This window comes from Miniopterus natalensis, chromosome X, assembly GCF_054644295.1.
Source record: "Miniopterus natalensis isolate mMinNat1 chromosome X, mMinNat1.hap1, whole genome shotgun sequence".
NCBI lineage: Eukaryota > Metazoa > Chordata > Mammalia > Chiroptera > Miniopteridae > Miniopterus > Miniopterus natalensis.
Genome location: NC_142103.1, coordinates 13,534,143 through 13,556,535, shown reverse-complemented (window position 1 = coordinate 13,556,535; position 22,393 = coordinate 13,534,143). Strand labels below are relative to the sequence as shown.

The following is a 22,393-nucleotide window of genomic DNA, read 5'->3' as shown; positions in this document are numbered from 1 at the left end:
AAAATTGATGCGAGAGAGATTTGTTGTTCCACTTATTTGTGATTCTGGTATGTGTCCTGACTGGGGATCGAACCCACAACCTTGGCGTATGGGGTCGATGCTCTAACCAACTGAGCTACCTGGCCAGGGCTCTTCTACTCCTTTCTTTATTTTAACGTCATTATCTTTGCTATTCTAGCGTCCTTAATCCTTGCATCCCATTATATTTTCAACTCTTTCCTCTCTCGGTCACCATTCAGTGAAGTCTTGATTTGAAAGATGGTTTTGTCTTTTTCTTAAATTTATTTCCTGAGTTCAGTCAAGTGTGATTTTCCATCTTCCTTTTGCACATTTTTATTGAGTTTTAAAATTCATCATTTGAATCTCTTTTCATTATCTTCAAATGTTTGTTCAAGGAAACTTAATTAAGATTGAGAGTTTCATTGCAGTTTTCTTCTGCTTTGAGGGTGGTTATTTGGAGATGTTTTCCATCAGCTGAAGTGATGGAACTCTGTGTTAACACTTTTTATGTTTATTCTGAGAGATTTTGTTTTCCTGCATCAGCAAGGAGAGCTGTATGCAGGTAAAAGTCAGAAGTTTGAGTGGCTTACCAGGTTACCAAGTTTCATAGTTCTTATTAAAGTGCAATTTTTACAATCAATGATGCCTTTTAGATAGGGGTTTGGGTATATCAGTTAATCTTATAATTCACATTTATTTCTGCAGGATCCTTTTGCTTCCTTCTTTCTCTTCACCTTCAAGTCTCCACAGGATACTCTTTCCAGGTCAACGCCCTCACACCTCAAAGGTTGTGCCTCCCCAAGACCACCAACTCTAGTTTTGTATACTTTACCATTCTTTTCCATCTCTAGTAGTCCGTGTTCTCAAGTGCCATGTCTGAGACCTGTCCTCAGTAGCTGTTTACCAATGGTGGGGCTCATTTCAGTGGGAGTTTTATTTGATCAGTTCTGCCATTGCTGGGCCCCAGCTCTCATATCTTTTTATCTATTTAGTCTTCTTCCAACTGTTGGCTCTGGCATGGGCTACAGAGCTAGTTCTGCTTCTTTGGGGTGTTCATTTCTCTATGGACAGATAATTCAAAGTGTGTCGAATTCTGTCTCCTAGTTATGCTATTGAAACGGGTTATATGTGGTTTCATTTGCTCTCCTTGTTGATTTAAATTTCTTTTTGCGGGGATGGTATGGAGAAATTTGGGTTGGAGGGGCCAAAGTTATTTGATGGGGACTCAGAATATCTACTTTTACATTTATATAAATATATATGCAGGCACATACATCTGAACACTGTGTACTTGGTACCTATATAGGGCATTCATTTGAAATTAGTTTCTAATGATGGGTTGTGTCATAACTTTACCTGCCCAGTGTTCTTTATGTTCGATTCCATTCATCTCTGAGATAGTTGGCCATGGCTGGGGCTACCATTTGCAACTGTGAACAGGGCCAAATTTACCAAAAAGGGGATTGTGTTGTGTTTTCAGGTGTGTTTTCCAGCCTTTTACATAATTCCTCCTCCTAAACTTCTAATGATAGGAAATTCATAATGAATTCCTCATTTCTTTGGCTTAAAGTAGCGATTTAGTGGTGGTAAATATATTCCAACTTCTGAGTAAACCCTTTTTGCAGAACCTAGACTGAGGAGGAAAGAATGTTTTGTTGCACTTGATTACTTATATCTTCCATGGGGCTGACCTTAATGTTTGAGATTTGCCATTCTTGGCTTAGGACGCTGTCTTCAGTTAAAATGCAAATGATCTTAGAAAAATATAATACATTTTCTTTGTCACAGCCATTTTTACATTGGTGTGAATATCTTATGACATGGGTTGCAAGCTTCAGTGCCTACTCAGAAGGCAGTGAAGAAGATAGGATGGGTACCCTGGTGGGTCGGAGAGTTCATGGCCCTTTGGGAGCAGCCCCTATTTAGCTCCAGTCGCTGGTTGTCAGATTATTTTTGCCACACAAAAGATGGGCACAGAGGTACTCAATAAATGTGTGGGTGAATGGGTGAATGCAGGCCTGGGTATGCCAGATCTTTATATAGTTTCAAGAGAGACTAGAAATTTTATGTCAAACAGGGATTTTTACATGAAATCTCTAGACAAGTTTGTTAAATTAGTTGACAGCATTTAGCAAATTCTATGTGTGCCAAGCAGAACAGGTCCTGGTCAGCAGATTGAAGAGAGTAGGAGGCAGGACTAGGCTCCTGATTTGGGGAACGGATCAAAAAGAGAGACTGAGGCTGTGGACTTTGGCAATGAAAACCAGAGCAGTGGGAAAAGATGAAAACAACAGAGCCCATGATCTTGGCCTCATTAGCAGGATAGCTTCTGAGATAGTCAGTGAGTAATCTGCGTATGTTTGTTTCTTTCCCATCTATTCAAATTACAAAAAAAGACATGAACTATTCATTTCCTATGAAGGCAGTACTTTATTCATCACTTTGCCGTGTATGCTAGTAATTAATTCTGTTTGTTTGGGGCCAAAAGACGTGCCTACCGCTGGCCTCCACAGACTTCTCGTTTTATTGTAAATATATTCATGTATTTAATCTTGATTGCTCATTGAATTTTTTATCTTGAAAACTGAGCTTTTTCCCCTCTCTGCTGATAGGCTTTTGCCTCTACACTTTATATATCACTGATTCAAATGAGTAGATTGGTGCCTACCAGCAAGGAGAGTTACGCCGGCTAATCTAAGGGAAGGATTTGGAAGGGGAAACCAAACTAAAAACAAAACAAAAAAAATATACATAGCAGACAGGAACAGACACCAAAGATACTAATGGTTTGTTTGGGTTTTGTTCTATCTTGGAACAGGCTGTGTTTTAGGCATGAAAAAGAAATGATCTATTTGTACCATCTGGCTTTCAAACACTCCCACAGCCTTCTATGCTGGTAAATCTTAACTAGTGCCATCTCTGCGAGGTCCTATGCGCTACTTCTTGGGCATTTGCTATCATAGCCTGGAGTAGCGCTGCGCATGTGCAGAGTTTTACCACATTTTCCCACTGGCATAAAATTGTTCACCCCCCAAAAGCCAAATCGCTCAACTAGATTCAAAAGTCATTTGACTTTGCAATTATTTATGCACTGACGAGGCTACTTTTACAGGCAAAGTAAAAAAATATAAGACTTCTTGGCTCTCCGCTAGGTGGTGGGGAAACTACCAAAGTATTTGATAGGTTCAGCGGATTTGGATTCATCAGGAGGCAGCACATGGTCTTTAACAAAAACAGTCCATTTAAAGAATTTCCGCTTTCTTTTATAGCACAGTCTACTTGTTCTTAATTTCTTGACAGCTCTCTCTTTCATGCATCGCACAAACACTATTAGTTCGGTTGCTTGTTACGAGTAAAATCCAAAATCTTATGTCTCCTCTCTCTCTGTAATATTATTTTCATTTAACTCCATGAGTTTATTAGTTAATTCTGCAAAGTATTTGGAGATACGGTGTGCACAAAATACACTATGTAGTGTTTGCTCTATTTAATATGTATATGTAATCAAAATTAAAGTTTAAGACCAAAGGAATCTAGGTTCTTCCTTCACTGAACAAAGGTCAAAACTGAATTAAGACCCGTATCTGAAACATAAGTGACAGGCCCAGTTGAAACCTATGAATATCAAAAGGCAAGATCTGCCTCTTCTGTACCAGGCGGTAGAACAGCACGGATTGCTTGTCCAAATCACATTTGTGTTCATTTTTGGCCACAGCCACAACTAGTTTATCTGAGAGCTCAACGACCCCCTCTCATGTTCTATGAGCATATGCTGGCCTTCAGCTGCCTGAGCGGGGCACAAAGCTCATTTAATTGAAAGGAAATGAAGTGGTATCAAGAGTTCTTTATAAAGCACTGGGTGTCTTTTCTTCCAGTTAAGGATTTCCTGTTGCAGTTCCCTGACAAGCAGACATTTGGGACCCTCGTGGTCAGCGACTCCTCTGGAAGTTCTACACTATGTTATGTAAGGTCTGCATTAAGTAGATTGGCAATGCTATGATGAGGTTGTGATCAGCAGAAGATTACAGTGGGTCATCTTGGACCCTCTTAATTTGTTCACTACTATTCCATAGAGGTCGATCGGAGCCCAGAGGAAGGAGCTCTTGAGAAACCCCACTGTGACCTGGAATTCCACATGCGTCTTTCCCATATGGGAGGATCTGCTATAATGTAGTACATGCTTTCATCGAAGCAGTGACCATACTTTAGTGGGCTTGTGAATCTACCCAGGGATGACCACCTGGCCAAGAATCTAGCCTTCCCTGAGCAAACGACTCATCTGGAAAGACCTCCTCCTTCATGTTCCTTAACTTGGTCTAAGATATAGAGGGGAATCGCACTTTTGTTCTCTCAGTTAAATTGAAAATTCTGATCTACTAGCCTCTGACCATCTCAGCCTAGCCATTCAGTTTGCTTGCAGTCATAACCACCCTACAATATCATAGGATCTCCGGACACCTGAACTCATCTCTATCTCGTTTCTCATGCCATTAGCTCCCTCCCCGTATTTTCTTTCACCAGCAACTATAACTCCCTTATTCCTTTTGTCTACGTGTTGCACTTGCCCTGCAAGCCTCCACCTTGGTGCAAACAAAAGAGTCCCTAATTCACTCAAGTGCTCTCCTTGAAACACTCTATGTATTTGGTCTCCCTATTTCAGTCGTTTACAAATATTTTCGTCTCAGAGCCTCTTTACGCTCTTAAAAATTACTGAGGATGTCAAAGAGATTTTGCTGATGTAGGTTATATCTATCAATGTTTACTGTATTGGAAATTAATATAACTTGTACAAGTATTTATTTATTAATGTCCTGACCGAGAGTAAATCCTTACATTTTAACATAAATAACATATTTTATGATAAATAACTATATTTTACAAAGCCAAAAACGTTAGTGAGAAGAGCTGCATTGTGTGTCTTTGAAGATCTCTTTACTATTTTTCTGGCTTCATCAAAAACAGCTGGACTCTCATATCTGCTTTTGCATGCAATCTCCTGTGACATCACCTAGCATATGACCTCTGGAAAACACCACTGTACACTCATGAAAGAATCATAGCAAAAAAGATAAATAATGTCTTTGTGGTATTATGAAAAGAGTTTTGCTCCGTAGACCCTCCAACAGGTCTTAGGACCCCTGACACCCCGACCGCACACCGAGGAGCACTGTTCTGTCGCCACCGTGAATGGTTCTCCTCCAGCCTCTCTAGCCTGCTTAGCAGCTTTTTAGTCTTCAGCCTCCTTGAATACCAGTATTCCGAGAGCTCCAGCCTCCCACTATTTTTTCTTTGATCTCCTCCGATTTTGGTGTCCCCAAAGGTAGATGCCACCAAAGCTTCAGTGTCAGACACTGGATGAGGTACTTCTTCCTTCCATACTCTGCCTTGGCTGAGACATCACCATCCACCCGGCCTCTAAGCCAGCCAACAACTGTTGCCTTGTCGAATCAGTGACTAAGTCAAGTGTGTTTCATCTTCCAGATACTTCATTTTCTTCCCAATGGTATATCACTTCATTCATTAATCTATTTTAAAAATGTTTAAATGAGAGTTGACATTCGATCTTATTTTATACGCGTTTCAGGTGTTCAGCATAGTGGTTAGACGACAACATAATTTACGAAGTGATCCCCCGATATTTCCAGTACCCACCTGGCACCACCCATAGTTATGACAATATTATTGACTGTATTCCCTGTGCCGTACTTTACAGCCCATGATTACTTCTGTAACTCCTTACTCCCTTCAGCTTTTTCACCCTGTCCCCTAAACCCTCTCCATTCCATCTTCTTCGTCTGCATTCCCAGAAGTTTATGCTTTCACTATCACTCACCGGGATTACTCTTATAGTCTCTTAATTTGTCTTCATGACTTCGATTTTATAAGCCCCATCATCCTGCCTGCCAATGCCAACTTCCATACTGCCATTAGGGTGATTTTTCTAAATGTAAATCTGAGCAAATAATTTTCTAGCCCTAATGAAAAACCATAAAAAACTCACCATTTGCTCTTGGAATGAATGATAAGCCCCTTACCATAGCTTAAATGCCTTTCATGATCTGTTCCTGCTTACTATCTTAATTTCCTCCCATTCTCCCATATATTCCATTTTTGCTTCCTCAGGTTTTCCAATATATTTGTTTTAAACAAAACATATGCCTTTTCATCTCTCTGTAAAGGGAATTTGGGACTCTCTAAGGCCCAAATGAATGTGTCTTCACCTTGTGAAGTGTCACTTCTTAGTTTGACCGGGATGAACTTTGTTGGTGATACTGGCCCTTCCTACTCTGGCTGTTCTGTGTGAGAATTCAGTCACATTTCTGAAGTTTAAAATGGGTGAACATGCCATCTGTTTCAAAGCTATTGCTCTAATTTAGTTTATTCGTGTCCACTTGAGAGTAACTATAACTTAAAGGCTTATGCAATGTAGGTCTAAAATATTCATAAAACATATATGTAATATTTGTTTGTATCTATATATAATTTAGACCTGAAGAAACTAAGTTAAATAGGAATGAAATTTCCTTTATGCAACAGAATTCAAATTATTTCATTTGAAATCAGCGATTTCTCGAGAGGGAATTTTTTTCTGAATTTGCCAGACTGATTCTTGCTGTTCTCAAATTTCTTAAGTATGTAAAGCTCCAAAATTATTAACATGCTGTCCAGTCCTCTTTTACCGTGCCTTGCAGTTGGTCTTTATCTATTTTAAAGCCTCATTTTAACTTCCCTGCTAAAAAAGTGCTAAATGGGAAGTACATAGTAGGGCGGCTGCTTCTCCTTGAGACAAGAAAATAACGTCTTAGTATCCATTACTCATTCACAAAAGAAATTCTCGCTCTTAGTCAATGTCTTAAATCCACATGGATGCTCGAGTTCCAAGAAAAAAAAAAAAAAAAAAGTACAGTATTTGCCTTTCATTAAAATGCCTTCATTTCATTTTTACCAATAGGTGCTAATTACGGTTCTGCAAATTAGTTGCGTGTGACACAGGTTCTTCCTGTCATTTGAGTATGTTTAATTTGGATTGAATTTATGCTTTTAATTATGACAGGTAAAAGTGCCACTTAACATGGCAGGGATAAAACTTATGGAAAGCATTACCCCAAAAGATGATGTCAGATGAAAATATAAATCTCTTTTAAAGAAGAGTTCTGATAAATGCATGGAGGGCAGATTTACAATTAGACTGACATTATCCCACCATTTCCCAGAATTCTGCTTAGGGAGATAGCTAGAAGGTTGGTAGGTGCATGGATAAGAGGCCAAGTCAATGCTGATGCAGAAACTGCCATCATTACCATGAATGGGTCCATCCGAGTGAACTAGAAATAGTCATAAGTATTAAACATGACACCGAAAGGACTGAAAGGGTTGGTAATGGTCCACAGGATAAAGTCAAATGCTTTTTAGCCTTTTATGCTGAGTCACTTCTTCAACGTTATAAGCTATCATGCATTTTATTGAAAATGCGTTTCTACCTAGATAAGGCCTCCAGATAGAAACACAAAACCATCGTAGAGGTAGAGTCAAAACATCAAGGAAAAGGGAAATTCGTAAAAGAAAGACAAAGTCACAAATATTTGAGACCAGGCAGAGGGAAACAACAAACCCGTTAGAGGATTCTCGTGCAAGGCATTTCAGCTCTGGGGAAACTGTCTTAGATGACTTTGGGAAGGGGAGGAACGAAAGTAGCGCATGTTAGGATAAATTATACGCTCATTATGCTTGTCTTGGCTCAAACTAATAATCCGAATAATAATCCTATTCCACTAATAATAATCATTAATCTTTATTTAGACTGCTAGGCGATGTCCTGGGTGTTTTACATGCCTCATTTCATTTAATTAAAAAGAAAAGCCACAAGAAAGGTGTTGTGAGCATTCCCATTTTGGAGATGAGAAAACTGAGGCACAGCGGCATTAATGAAGTTGCTGGTAAGTGAAAGGGATCGTTTTGGTTAAGTATTATTTATCTACATTTAGTAAACCTAGTGTGAAGGGGCACTGTCTATTTAGGTGAAATGGCAAAAACAAAGAAACAAACAAAAAAAACCCCACAACTCCATTTCTAGTCTCTCTGTTAAAAAATCTAAATTCTTGAATTTTTTAAAATCTAAATTTGCCACATTTTGTTTTATTTCTTCCCTGAATGTGTGAGATATTTGTACTTTCTTTGCAAAGAGTGCAAAATAAACACACTCCATTCCTCTCTTTCGCTCATTTTCAGCACTTTCTCACCCTGCCATAATGCCAGCCCCGGAAAGGGCAATCCAGGCGACGACGGAGGAGGCAGAAGAAAGCGCTCAAATCAGTGTTGCTCAGTTTTGGTGCAGAGAGCAAGGGCTAGTAGGCCCTTTGCCCTCCTGAGCAGTTTTATCCCTACATTTTTTGATTGGAGAATTGGGCTCAATATTCTCTCTCTTAATTCTGTATTAATATCCATTCTGGCCAACTTCCTACATGCGGGCTACACAGCATGTCAGGGCAGGGAGACGTATGGACTGAAGTTATTTCATCCGCAGAATCTGGACACTACCCGCGTTCCCTGAAGGTGGTAGGAATCGCTACTCATTTCATGGCAGAAGAAAAGGAACGTCGATGTGATTTACTGACGGTACCGGGCTTGGGAGCCCGAAATCCCTACTCCCCAATTCATTCAGCGCAACAGCCCATTTGACCCCAGGCACAATGTATTCCTGTGAGTCTCTATTGCCTCTTATACAAACTGCTGAGTGTAGAGAAACTTGATCAAAACATCAAAGATTACCAGGGAAGCCGTGTGTGTGCCCTTCACAACCGCTGATGAAGTACCTTAACCTCGCCTTCTCCCGATGCCTTGCACATGGTCATCTGTCTTCCTGACTACCACTTCATATGGCTTATTTGTAAATTCAGGCAAATGTGCTTCCAACTGGCACTGATGCATCACTGATGCCAAAATATCAGAGAGGGTGAAGCATAAGGACATATTTTTTGATCCAGATGGAAAATATTACAGATTTATGGGGGAGTGATGACAATAGCCATTCTGTGACATCTTCATATAATCAGTATCTTTCCATGCCTCCCTTCACCAAATTTTATGACCTCCAAACTTATTGGGAGGAATTATTCTCTGGCTGGCCCAAAAGGTACAGTGGGGTGGGTGTGGGGAGGGGGCTGGTTGCCTGAACAACCCGGCTCTGCCTTTCCAAGGCCTGGATTGCTACTGCTTTCCGATGACCACTTACGGAGCCATCATGCTCAGCGTGTCCATTGATGTCCCACGGACATCGATGTGATTCGCCCGAGTGGACGGAGGGCAGCCCAGCATACAGCCATTAGGACCTAAAGGTTATGTATAATGGATGATAGAGGAAAATGAAATCGCAGAAAGGAATTTGCACGGGAAACAGAAGCAGTAAATAGTTTCAGTGAAAGATTTTACTTGGGTTTTACAGCAGCTGCAAAGAAGGATCGAAAAGAACAACCAGGACTCTTCCAGATTCAGCAAGAGTTAAGCGCTAAATGGTTTCCTATGTCAAAAGAGCATAGTTTTCAAAGTTTCGACCACAGAAAGCCATTTGAAAATCATCTTGTACGTTATAATTCTTATGTGAAGTCTTTCACCTGAACGACCGTTTATGGATTCTTACTTTACCCTTCTCAGGTGGTCAGCAATACGGCACACGCGGGGCAGATCAAGGGTGAGAAATTCAGTGACTTATCCAAAGTCACACAATAGCCAGTTCCTGGCAGAACTCGGAACAAAGCTACAGTGTTTGCCATTAACGCCTCCCCATGTTGAGCCCATTCGGCCTACTATGCTGGTATTTAGCCTGATGTTTCTGCATCTAAAATATCTCACAGTAAATGATTTCAACAGATCTCTCTCACCAATCCACAAATCTCAGTTGCATTCACCATCGCAATGGATGACCGGGCAAATCCAGCGTACTTTGTAATTTAATAAGAAAGCAATTGTCTGGTGGATTTGTTTAGAAGACTGAGAAGTAAATGAGCTGCAGAGCTTCCTGCAGTGCTGGAGGGGCCGCAAGGCCTAGCGCTCAAGAGCATGTGACTAGTCAGTCGGCTCTGGCTTAAAGCTCAGGGTCCCCACTTCTTACTGATGTGACCTCTGAATCGCAGTGTGACATCTATGTGATCTCTGACCTTTATTGTGCCTCAGTTTCCTCGTTTATAGAATATATTTAACATTGGTATCCTTAAGGATTGTTGTGAGAATTAATTGAGCTAATAGAAGTAAAGTGCAAATTATTTTTTCAACAAATTTTTACTAACAGGGTCGCTATGTACCAGGCACTGTACTTGGTGTCGAGAGACAGCCATAAACAAAATGGTTAATTCTGACAACCAGTGAATTTTCCTAGTAAATAATCATTATAAAGATGATAATAGTAAAAGCAATAACGATTTTTAACGCACTGTATAAACACAGGGTGTCCCCAAAAATGTATATACACACTTTGAATAATTATAAAGGCAGTGTTCATTAAAATGCATTTCATTTTCAAAACGGAGCTATCAGCTGTTAAAGTGGGTATACATTTTTGGGGGGACACCCTGTGTTATGTTTTCGGCACTATGCTGAGTGCTTTGGGTCTTTTTAAAAATTCTATTTGTTTAGTCTTCAAGCTATACCTCCAGTTCGTGGACAAAAATATGCCAACATAAGTTTTTTAGGGACTGCGTTTCTGTTGATGATGACGGTTGGTCTGTCATATGACAGGGTGTGTGAGAAAAGATCCCTCAGTTGTATTGAAGCCCCTGCCTTAAGGAGGGACTTGGAAGACAGTACAACGCCTCACAGTGACCTGCAGTGTCCACGGAATGAAGGACTTCTAATATATTCCTAGGGATAAACACATCAAGTGCTTACATTGTATCAATTTATTTAATTCCCTACAGCAATAGGTACCGGTTTAGGCCCATTTTACAGGTGATGAAATTGAGGCCTTAAAAGTTTAAATAAATAATTTGCTCCAGGTAACATGCTTAATAAGTGGCAGAAGTCTGAAAAACCCATGATCATAACTATGGCACCGTATTGCCTTACTGTCATGAAAAACTTATATGCTATTGTTTACCCTATAAAAAGGCAGGGCAAAGAAATGAATAAATATATAACCTAGTTAAACAGGTTTCACAGTATATAATACAGTTTTGATGCAACAGTGGCCATTGTGATAAGTTTAAATAGAAACACGGGTTTGGACACAGTATAAAGCTATTAATGAAGAGCCTGATATTACCTGGATTCGTTTATACCAAGGGTTAAGTCTCAGATCTCAAACATGATCTCTCTATATAGTAAAAGTTAATAGAAGATAACTCATAAGATTAAGAGTTTGTCTCACAGTTGACCCAGAACATTTCTAAAGGGCCTCTAATGTATTTAAACTTTTCAAATTGCTCCTCGTATTGAATGATCCCCTATTAAAACCATGTCCGTATTACAGCCCTACCTCATTCCCCACCTCCATTCCCTCAGCATTATATCTCATTACAGGCTATTACAAACCCAATAAACACACACGTTGGATTAGCCTGACTGTCTCAGAGAAAAGACATATTTTTCATATGATAGGGTAATATCATCCGCATTTAATAGAAGCATTGTTTAAATAAATTCAGATTGTACGATGAAAATAGGAAAGACCTAATCATGAGCATCGATATAGGCTATGATCCTATACTGTAGACAGTATCAGTGGCTTCTTTACAAAATATATCTGTTTATATACTGACCATCCCCTGTCCTGTGACACCTTTAAAAACTGATTATGTGAACATTGTCACTGTTCACATTTTGAATAAATCAGAATCAAACTTAGTTTACTACTTATAATTATAGGAAAATCTAAATCCCTTTTTATCTGCCTCTCAGAATCATTTCATTGTATCTTCCTGGGTAATTCTGCTTCAATTAGGAAACCGGGTTAAACCTGAAAAGAAGTTATTAGTGACATACCTGGACAGAATTTTTTTCCTACCATGATAGTCTATTCATTCTAGGCATAGTGCTTCCACAGAATATGTTTCTTAAGTTAATTTACATTTTAGACTGCAGAACCACTGGAGCAAGGAAATTAATGTTCAGTCAAAATAAAATGCCATCCAGAAAAATCAATACCATTTGCTATCAAGTGAGGGTGACTCTAATAAGGGTGACTGAAGAACCACAATTATTTCTCTTAAAAGTAAAAAGAGTGCCTCACGACTGTTTTCTCCTTTACTTTCCCAAACACAATATACACAGTTTTGTGGCCATTTACCTTGTAGAAATAAGAATACTTTTTTTTTTTTTTTTTTTAAGTCCTAGTGCGTAAACTCTGAATTCTTGGAAAGAAATTGTGCACTTGATTTTCTGATAGCTTCCAAATAACTACTACTTGAATGAAATTGCTACCTGAAAATTCAGTAGCACTATGATTGTTTAACTATAATTTAAGAAGCTGCCATAGATTGGTCCTTAGGACTTCTAATGAGAAAACCATAACCGCCTTTTAATTGAGGGGGAAATGGTTAACTGTAGTAATTGCAATCAATAAGATTGTGTTAGTAGCCTAAATATTTCTTCTCAAAGAGCATTCTATACTCTCCTTAGAGGTATTTAAGGTTTGAAAGTGTAAAAAAACAAAACAAAACAAAAAAACTTATTAGAAATCCATCTGTCATTTTTAATTCTAAGCCTTGGTTCAAATTTGTAAGAGCTGAGAGAGAACCCACCCCCCACAAGCCAAACAAGACTTTGCTGAAGAAGAAAAGTGAGGCGTGGGGAAAAGGGCTTACCAATCACATAGGCGAGTAACAAGGCCAAGGTCACGGTGATGGCGGTGGCGCTCAAGGCCGTGCACTTCCAGTTGCAGCACCTGTAAGGTTTGTTGAAGGTAAAGGCGGGTCTGGAGAAGGTGCTGCGGGGAAGCGGCCTGGGAGGCGGCGAGTACACGGTGTTGGACGTCAGGGGGTAGTTCTGACTGGCTGCGCTGAAGATAGCGGAGGACCCAGATCCATGCTTGAACAGGAAATGTCTGCAAAAAGGGAACACAACCGTGGGCTTTTGCCAAGGCAGTTGCTACAAAAAACGAAAATTTCCACCCATTTCAAACCATCAGGCTTCAACAGAGCTCAGGGGAACTGGGAGGGGCTCAATCAAATGTTCATATGCCTAAAATCTAACTCCCAATTGCCCTTGGTGTCTCCCTCTGGTTTTCTCATCTAGGCCTTTGGGAGGAAGAAAGAGGTTCTCTGTTCCCTGCCTTTCTGGCTGGTGAATTTGTCACGCTCTGAGCGTTGGCCTCCCGCATTCGATGTTATTTTCTATATTCTTCCCTTTCATTAACTAGGATACCCGAGGGTTGATTCCAAAACAGAAGCATCATCAGGCATTTGGTCATCTGAACGGCCTAGAAACCAATGTTTTATTTAGAGGCTAGCTTTCACAGATACATTTTTACTGAATATTTCATTATAAAAATTGTCCGACATATAGACAAGTTGAAAATGTTTTATAAAGTACGAACACACCCCCACCAAGTAGATTCTACAGCTAACTTTGACTCTACTCATTTTCTCACGTATTTACCCATCTCTGCATCCCGAGTTTCATCCACAGGTCCGTCTTAGTTTCTAAGCATTTCATAGTAAGTTGAGTACATCAGTGCGCTTCCTTTGGCATATTTCAACCTGCTATTATTCTCTAAAGGTTAATATTTTTATAGAGTTTTAATGGAGAATTTATACATGATGAATTTGGCTTTTTCAGATTCCACATATAAGTGAGATCATGCAGTGTTTGTCTTTCTCTTTCTAACTTATCTCACTTAGCATAATGACCCCAAGGTCCATCCATGAACTTGAAAAACCAGACAGCAGAATGGTTACTGGGGCTGGTGGTGGGAGAATAGGAGGAAGGTTTAAGGGTACAAACTTGCAGCTAGTGGATAAGTGAGCCTTGGACATCTAATGTACAGTCCAGTGATTATAGACAACGACACTGTATAACAAACATCACACTTGTTCAGAGACTAGATCTTAATTATTCTCATCACACACACAAAAGAAATAATTCTGTGAAATAACAGGGGTGTTAGCTAACACTACAAGGGCGATCAGGCTACAATATGTAAATGTAGCAAATCAACGTGTTGCGCACCTCAAGCCTATACAATGTTGTTGTTTTTTGGTTTTGTTTTTAAATATATCTTTATTGATTCCAGAGAGAGGAAGGGAGAGGGAGAGAGATAGAAACATCAATGATGAGAGTCATTGATCGAGCCCGCAGCCCGGGCCTGTGCCCTGACCGGGAATCGAACCCTGATCGCCTGGATCCAAGGCCGACGCTCAACCGCTGAGCCACGCCCGGCCGGACTATACAATGTTATATGTAAATACATTTCAATTAAAAATTATACACGATGAAACGCACAAATTTTAAATGTGCATTTGCTGAGATTTGGCAAATGCAATAACCTGTGCAACCCAAACCCCTGTCAAGATACAGAACATTTCCACTACCCAGGACATTTCTTCCTGCCTTTCTAAGTAAATCCCTATTCTCTCCCCCTGAGGCAGCCACTATTTTGCATTTTTTCTTCCATGCATCAGTTTGCCTGTCCTATAACTTCACATTCTGCTGTCATGTTTTAATTACTACAGGATCATTATTGACTGCTCAGGACTATTGTAACACGGAGATTTCATAAATTTATTCACATGGAAGGAGTTGCCAAAAACAAATATGTGGAAGTATGCTTCTGGGGCCCATATGCTATACTTAGTGGGTGCTAAGTGCCAAACACTCATTATCTCAGTCTTCACTCGTATGACACGGGCTACATCGCACATTTAAGGAAACGGAGGCCTAAAGAGCTTCACTCACTTCCCTAAATACACCTAGCAAGTGAGAGGCAGAGTCAAAATAGGAACCCAGGTCATTCTGGCTCCAAAGCCCTTAATCCTAACCACTCTACGGGGCCTCCTGGGGCAGTAAAATGCACTGCTAAACAAAGCACATTGCAGGGCCACATTTTAATGTACTACGACACAAAACCCCTGCACTAAGCGGAGAGCCAACATCACCTTGCCCGTGTGACATATGCCCCAAAGCATAAATCATCAGGATTACTTAAAGACTGGTTTCTAGCCTCCATTTTTAAAGAACAAAAGCGTGTGTGTGTGTGTGTGGTGTGTGTGTGTATTCTAGGAAAAGGGAACCTTCTATATGCCAGTTAATGAAAAATATCTGCATTAGAGAATTTTGCTTTAGAATCACGAAGGTAAAAGTTAGGTAAAGGGCTGGGTTGCTGAGGGGAGCGCAGGGTCACAAGGCTTTCTGCAGAGTAATTTGCCATTACACATCAAAAGACTTCAAATATGCATACTCTCTGGCCCAATAATTAGGCCCATATGAATTTACCCTCAGGAAATGATGTGTATGACAATGCATGTAAGAAGTCACTCATTGCAGTGCCACTTATAATAGCAAAAAATAAAAACACAAATGCTCAGTAACAGGTATGTGGGTCAGGAAATTCTTTCACAAACATAGCAGAATACTATGCAAGCCTTACAAATTGTGTTGTAAAGGAATTTTTAACTAGAAAAATCGTTACAGATATTACCAAGTGGAAAAAGGTAGGCTTCAAGACAATGTGGGCAGTAGGATATAATTTTTAAATTTAAAAAAGTATACACACACACACACACACACACACATATATATATTCATGGCAAAATAATAATTTGTGTTCCCCTTGGATAATAAGGGTATTTTTAAGGTTTTATGCCTTGAGCTTGTATTGCTTTTGTAACTAGTATCAAAAAGACTGGGGTGGGGTAAGCGAAAAAGTTGCACTGGCTAACACCCATCTTATGTATAGTTGGCTCTATTTATGTGAACACGATTTATTGAGCATCTAGGAAGTCCAGGCACCAAAGTAAGTACTTTATATGCATTATTTTATCCTCATACATCTGTGAGGTTGATAGTATTAGTCTAATCTTACAGATGATGAAATGGAGAACTAACGAGGTTTAGTAGGAGCGGTGATTGTAGTTATCATCATCATCATAAGAGGTAACATTCATTAAATGCTCATTTGTGCCAACCATTGTTCTAAATACTTCACAGAGTATTATATCATTTAATGTTCACAACAACTCTATTACTTAAGTACAGCCAGACAGATGAGAAAACCGATGCACAGAGAGGTTAAGTACCTTGTCCATGGTCCCACAGCTAGTAACTGGTGAAGCTGAGTTTCAAACCCAAGCAGTCTGGCTACAGTGAACACATTAAGATTTGAATCGGGGCCTGTAAAGGCACAGAGGAAGCATGCTTGCTATTGATTTTGGCATGTGGATAATACTGGATTGGGCCGTGCTTTTAGCCTGTTCCTTTGGGACCAATGACAAAAATGTGAGAATCAGAGTTGGAAGGAATCTCAGAAATCAGCTAGTAGCCCAGCACCTCGTTTGGCAGTTAGGGAAGCTGAGGCCCAGGGAATAAAAGTGGATTAAGTACAAGTAACACAGGTAGTTTAAAGGCCCGAATGAGCCTGGGATCGGGGGCTTTCCACTGTCGCACGCTCCCTGCCGTCCAGTCTTGGCTGGGTCAGCACCGGGCTCTAATCTCCTGGGTTAACTGAAGCAGCCTGAACAAACAACCTGTTCCAGCAGCGCTACCTGACACAGATGCATCCTTCCCCATGGCATGCTCTCATAGGAACTTTTAAAGACCATCTGAACTATTTTGGATGAATGGGGGAGCATTACAAAGAAGCTACCCTTTCATTGTTAGGAACCTGAAAGAGTCATTGCTGTTTCTAAAGGCTCTCAAATGCATCCCCAGAATGGAGCAACGTTTATAGTAGAAATAAGAGTACATATGTTTTATTGAAAAAGTGACATAGCATTATGCTCCTTCCATCTGAATGCACTTTCTTTTTAGGCCCTGAAATAACCACCTCCGTGTCACAAGGAAGTGGATTTCTTCTTTAATGTCTGGTTAGCTCCCCCAGTCTGTGATTTCCCCTTTGGCCATGTCATTGACTAGTGAGCAAAAAGTGTAGCACTTTACAGACAGCATAGTGGAGTTGCCTCCCCATCTTCTCACCCCTGCCCTGTGGTGAGTCTGCAGGTGACAAATGTCACGTTTAAAAGATCCTATACAGCAGCACTCTGATGTGTTCCTATGGGATAAAAGAGAAACCCAGCACATGGAGCTCTTTTATTCAATGTTTGACGATACAATCTTCGATCCTTTGAATATTTAAGAAGGAAAACAATTGGATTTTTGGAGACATCGTCAGTGGCCCAATATGCTGGATATTGATTTGGTTTGGTATATCATTAAGTGGCAGAAGAAAGACAAAAAAAGGCAGCATTGTTGGCTATTATGATGGCAATTACAAGCAATAATCGATATCCCTGAGCACTGTAATTTCATCCTGATATACACCAAAGGATTTCCAAATGCAGTTTCAGAAGTAAAATATTACAGTATAATGAATAAATTCAACAGTCACAGCAGAGAAGCATTTAAACTAATTCATATTTGAATGGAATCCAAATCACAGTCCTCCGCGAGGGGAGATAATAAAATGACTCCATATACTGAGATTCCTGTTTTCTTATTAACAAGCTCAGATTAAGATTCTATGCTGAAAGAGATCTCTGCTTTCATGTGCATCGTGAAAAACAGTGATGTAAATGCTCTGCATTGTCATAGGCTTTGCAGTCCGTTGTAGGGAAGTGAAGGTGCTGCTTGAATGTGTTTTCACAGTCCCTGAAAAAAGTAGCCGCATAAAGACAAATGCACGGTGCTAGACTTCAGCTATTTGCTCATAAAATCAGATCATCTGTCTAAGCACATTGCTTTTCCCTGGGGACCCGAGGATATACTAAAATGTTGCTATCAATTTCATACAATTGGGTTTTTTCCACAGAGCAAATGATAAAAATGCAGTTCAAGAGTTTATGTGTAAGTAGTACTCTCCTTTGCATCTGTTTTAATATTCAAGTTCAAATTTAAAAAGGAAAAGCAAGATATTGCCAAAGGAAATGGGCATATAAGAAAACTGGAAAAAAAAAAATCTTCAAGACTGATGAGACCCAGTGGTGGTAAATGGGAATATAATAAATGCTCCTGTAAGGATTTTAAAATCATCTATAAAAAAAGGGAAAATGTACTCTCTCTTTTTAAACCCCTCACACTACATAATTCTGAGGATATCTGTTAGCACTAAATAATGTGATATAATGTGGCACTTAAAATTCTACAGGAAACAGACAGAAACCTACAGCTTTGTAACAAAAGATTCATAAATAACCAATGGATTTTTTTCTTTTACATCCTGTAAACATACTTATGAGACAAATATCTAAACCTGTATTCCTTTAGCTATAAGCTTCTGACTCATTTTTATACCTAGAGGAAGGAATTCAACTTACTTCCAGTTAGAAACTGAGGTTGTTTTTTAAAAAATAAAAAAGAAGACTGCATCGAAAAGGCCTTGAGTCAATTATTAGGCCAAATCACATTCAGATAGGAGAGTGGAATCTAGGCATTTAAATATTCATTTAAAAAAAAATTATTAAATGAATTTTTATTGTGATAAAAACTCCACAAAAATACAATTTACCATCCTAACCATTTTGAAATGTGCAGTCCAGTAGTGTTACGTATATTTACTCTGTTGTGAAACAGATCTCCAGAGCATTCTCGTTTTGCAAATCTGAAACTCTAGACTCATTAAACAATTTCTCCTTTCCCCTCCCCACAGTTCCTGTTCACCACCAATTCTATTTTCTGCTTTTATGAATTTGACAACTTTAGATACCTCATGTAAATGGAATCATACAGTATTTGTCTGTCTTTTTGTGTCTGGTTTATTTCACTTAACGCATGTCCTAAAGGTTCATCCACATGTAGCATATGACAGGATTTCCTTCCTCTCAAGGAGGAATAATATTCCATTGTCTCTGTAACATTTCGCTGATCCATTCCTTTGTAGGGCATTAGGGCTGCTTTAACTTCTTGGCTATTGTGAATAATGCTGCTGTGAACGCAGGTGAGTAAATATCTCTTTGAGATCCTGCTTTAAATTCTTTTGGATATATATACCCAGAAGTGGGATTGCTGGGTCATACAGAAGCTCAATTCTTAATTTTTGGAGGAAACTTCGTACTGTTTTCCATAGCAGTTGCAGCATTTTACAATCCTGCCAAAGGTGCACAAGGGTTCCGATTCCATTATATTCTTGTTCACACTTATTTCCTATTTTTGTGATAGCAGCCATCCTAATGGGTGTGAGGTGAGCATCTTTTTATTTGCTTGATGGCTGTTTTTATATCTTCTCTGGAGAAATGTCTGTTTATACGTATTTATTCTTATGCCTCCAAAGACACAAGAAAATAAAACAAAATGCCATGCTAGGTCACCCCATTTTCATCTCTGACAAGACTACCCAGTGTGGTTTGTGAAAAAGCATGGTGTCTGGCCAAGATATCAACCTCATCTCTAGTCTTTCCTTAGTAGCCCATTCTTGAAACTCTCTTCTTGAATTTAAAGGTCATTATCAGCTTGGACAACTTCCTGGGGTAACAAATTGTATTTCTCTACTAAAAGCTGCATAAATATAGGATTTAATTTTATTTGTCCCAGGGTTCTTTCCTCCAAATTTTAAGCCACCCCATCCATACATCCCCGGTAATCCTTATATTCTAAGTGTTAATAAAAAGTCTATACTTGCTCACATGTTCATAAATTTTAACAGTTTTTCAAAAGATTTGCAGGATACCTTTCTAAGCCTTAATTTTTCTAGGCGTAAACTTTAGTTATATAATCTATTCTTAAATGGCAATACTCTATGGTCTACATTGGTAGTCTTGTGATTTTGCAAATGGGATAGTTATAGGAGAGTGCATTTTAAAATCATTCTGTGGCTTTTATTTCCTCTACTGTTTTTAATTTAGTTTTTATTTTATTTTTTAAATTTTTTATTGATTTTTAGAGAGAGAGGAAAGGAGAGGGGGAGAGAGAGAAACACTGATGTGAGAGGGAACATCGATTGGCTGCCTTCTACACACCCCTGCTGGGGATCGAACCCGAAACCCGGGCATGTGTCTTGCTCAGGAATTGAACCAGCAACCTTTTGGTGCACGGGATGGTGGCCAACCAGCTGAATCACACTGGCCAGGGCATCTTCTCCTCTCTTGATCAGAAATAATATCTGCCTTACCTTTTCAACTGCCTCTGGGGTATATATTCCTTGAGGGCAGGGCCCAGGTCTTAATTTCCAAGTATGTTGTCTCATACTCCACAGGTACTCAGTGACTCTATACCGATTTGTATAATGGCTTTGCTGGTTCTTCTCAGAGGCTCTTGACTGACTGTGCAGAATGAATGAGACCCGGGGACTCTAAAATAAGTGTTTCACTTGTGAGCAACTATCTCTTGGTTTATCAAATGTAAAGGGACAACTATATGCTCTCATTTTGCTTTCTAATAATTTAAAAGTAACAAAAGAGTCAAAGAAATAATTAATTTACATTTCATCTCTTCCTGTGAAGCATTTGGGTACTGAAAGAATTGCTGCTATCACTGTTAGCACTCTGCTAAAATACTTTGTTTTTCCCCTCACCCAATCCTCACAATAACCCTATAAGGTAGATGATATTACCCACATTTCACAGTTGAGGAGGCTGAGGATCAGCTATTAAAGTAAAATAAATTTCCCAAGGTCACACAGATGTTAAGGGACAGAGTGGGACATCTTCTGTTTTGTTGGTTACTAGAGCATAAGCTACATGAGAGTAGAAATGTCTGTCTTATTTACTCCTGTATCCCCAGCAACTACAATGGTGCTTAGCAAATAGCTGGTGCTTGATAAATATTTTTAAATCCATGCATGAGCTATAAAACCCCTTTACTTAGTCACTGTGCACATATAAACTCACAATATCATTGTTATCACTCATAATGTTAATCATTAAGGTAATAAAATCTTAATGTGCATGATCATCTGGCATTTTATCTTTTTAAAATGAATATATATAAGCTTAGCATTTCACTGAATATGTTTTTAAGAAAATATTTCTTTCCGCTCTTAAAATTAAAGAAATAAGGAAGTGATGTTAGGGGGGGTACAGACTTACCATAAACAGGAGCTGATTGTCATGTCTCCCTGTTTAGAATATGGGGACGACAGAACGTTGTTCATGTAACAGCATATCAGATTTTCCTATATAAATCAAACACTTATGTGACAGGATAGTCAAAGATAAATTGGAGCTCGGAGTGTAGGCATAGATATATAAATGCTAGAGAAAGAAAATATTCCATATTCCATAATGTTTTGACCAAGTTGCTTTAGTAGGCCCCCCAAATAAATTAAAAGAAACAATTATTTTCTACTTCATAATGATGTCCTTTCATGTCACCTCTCAGTCTCCTCCAAGTTAGATCCTTGCTCTGTAGATATAACTTTAATTTAAACCCTACACCGGTTGAAGGGTAAATATCAAATTAATATTTGCCACTAATGCAAATGTTCTTGCATTAAAAGACTCTGGCCAATATATCAAAATTATTTACTTAGATAAAGTAAGCTTATCATTTTTCATTCTTTTCATTTAATAGTAATTTAGGGCCCAAGATATGGTGTGGAACCTGTAATCTTTTCAAACTAGAAAAAATTAGGAAAGCTATGGGTAGGTGAGATTTTCAATCCTCTTGTGATTTTATACATCTTCTCCAAAAAAGAATTACGGAGTGCCAGCCCATAGTTTTCAGTAGTTCATTTCCCAACAGGGACCCTTTTAAATGGGGATAAACATATAACCTAGGCAAAATTTAAAACTAAACCAGATCCCAAATTTCCTAGGATTTAAAAACATTTCTTCATTTTCTAAAAAAACTCAATTACATTTCCCTTTGCAAAAGCTAAGAGTCCCTTCCTGATTTTACTCAACAGAGCAACCTCCTGGTTTTCCAGAACTGGTTTCACTGGTTATTTGGTTTATTTACTATTTTTTTTTCCTAGAGGGGTGGGTAATGGGCGGAGTATTAAATACCTTGATTGCTTTTTTATTCATCCCCATTTTCTACAGACATGTATTTTCCTCATTTATTTTATGAGGCAGTTGATATGGTATACTTTTCTGTATCACTTGTTTTTATTGACTTGTAATCTGTATTAGCAAGGGCATCTTACTGTAGAGAAAAGAGTGCTTCAGATTAATTACAAAGGAGTGCAATAAGGACAGAACCTAAGAGCTTCCGACTAAACTCTTCAGGTTGAAAATCTAGATTACCATGCTAATGCAACTTTTGAAAGATGATGATCCGCATTGGCCTGACGTTAGCTTTCATCTCTTTGAAAGTCTTA

The 22,393-nt window shown here is 39.0% G+C and overlaps 1 protein-coding gene across 2 annotated transcripts in view; it reads right to left on the bottom strand.

Annotated features, from left to right (window-relative positions):
* Positions 1-22,393, bottom strand: part of TENM1 (teneurin transmembrane protein 1) — a 319,040-nt gene that overhangs the window by 276,955 nt on the left and 19,692 nt on the right. For both annotated transcript variants that reach the window (XM_087829353.1, XM_087829352.1), the window contains exon 2: positions 12,795-13,033. In XM_087829353.1, the coding sequence (XP_087685479.1) occupies positions 12,795-13,033 (239 nt within the window). The remainder of the gene's footprint in view (positions 1-12,794; positions 13,034-22,393) is intronic.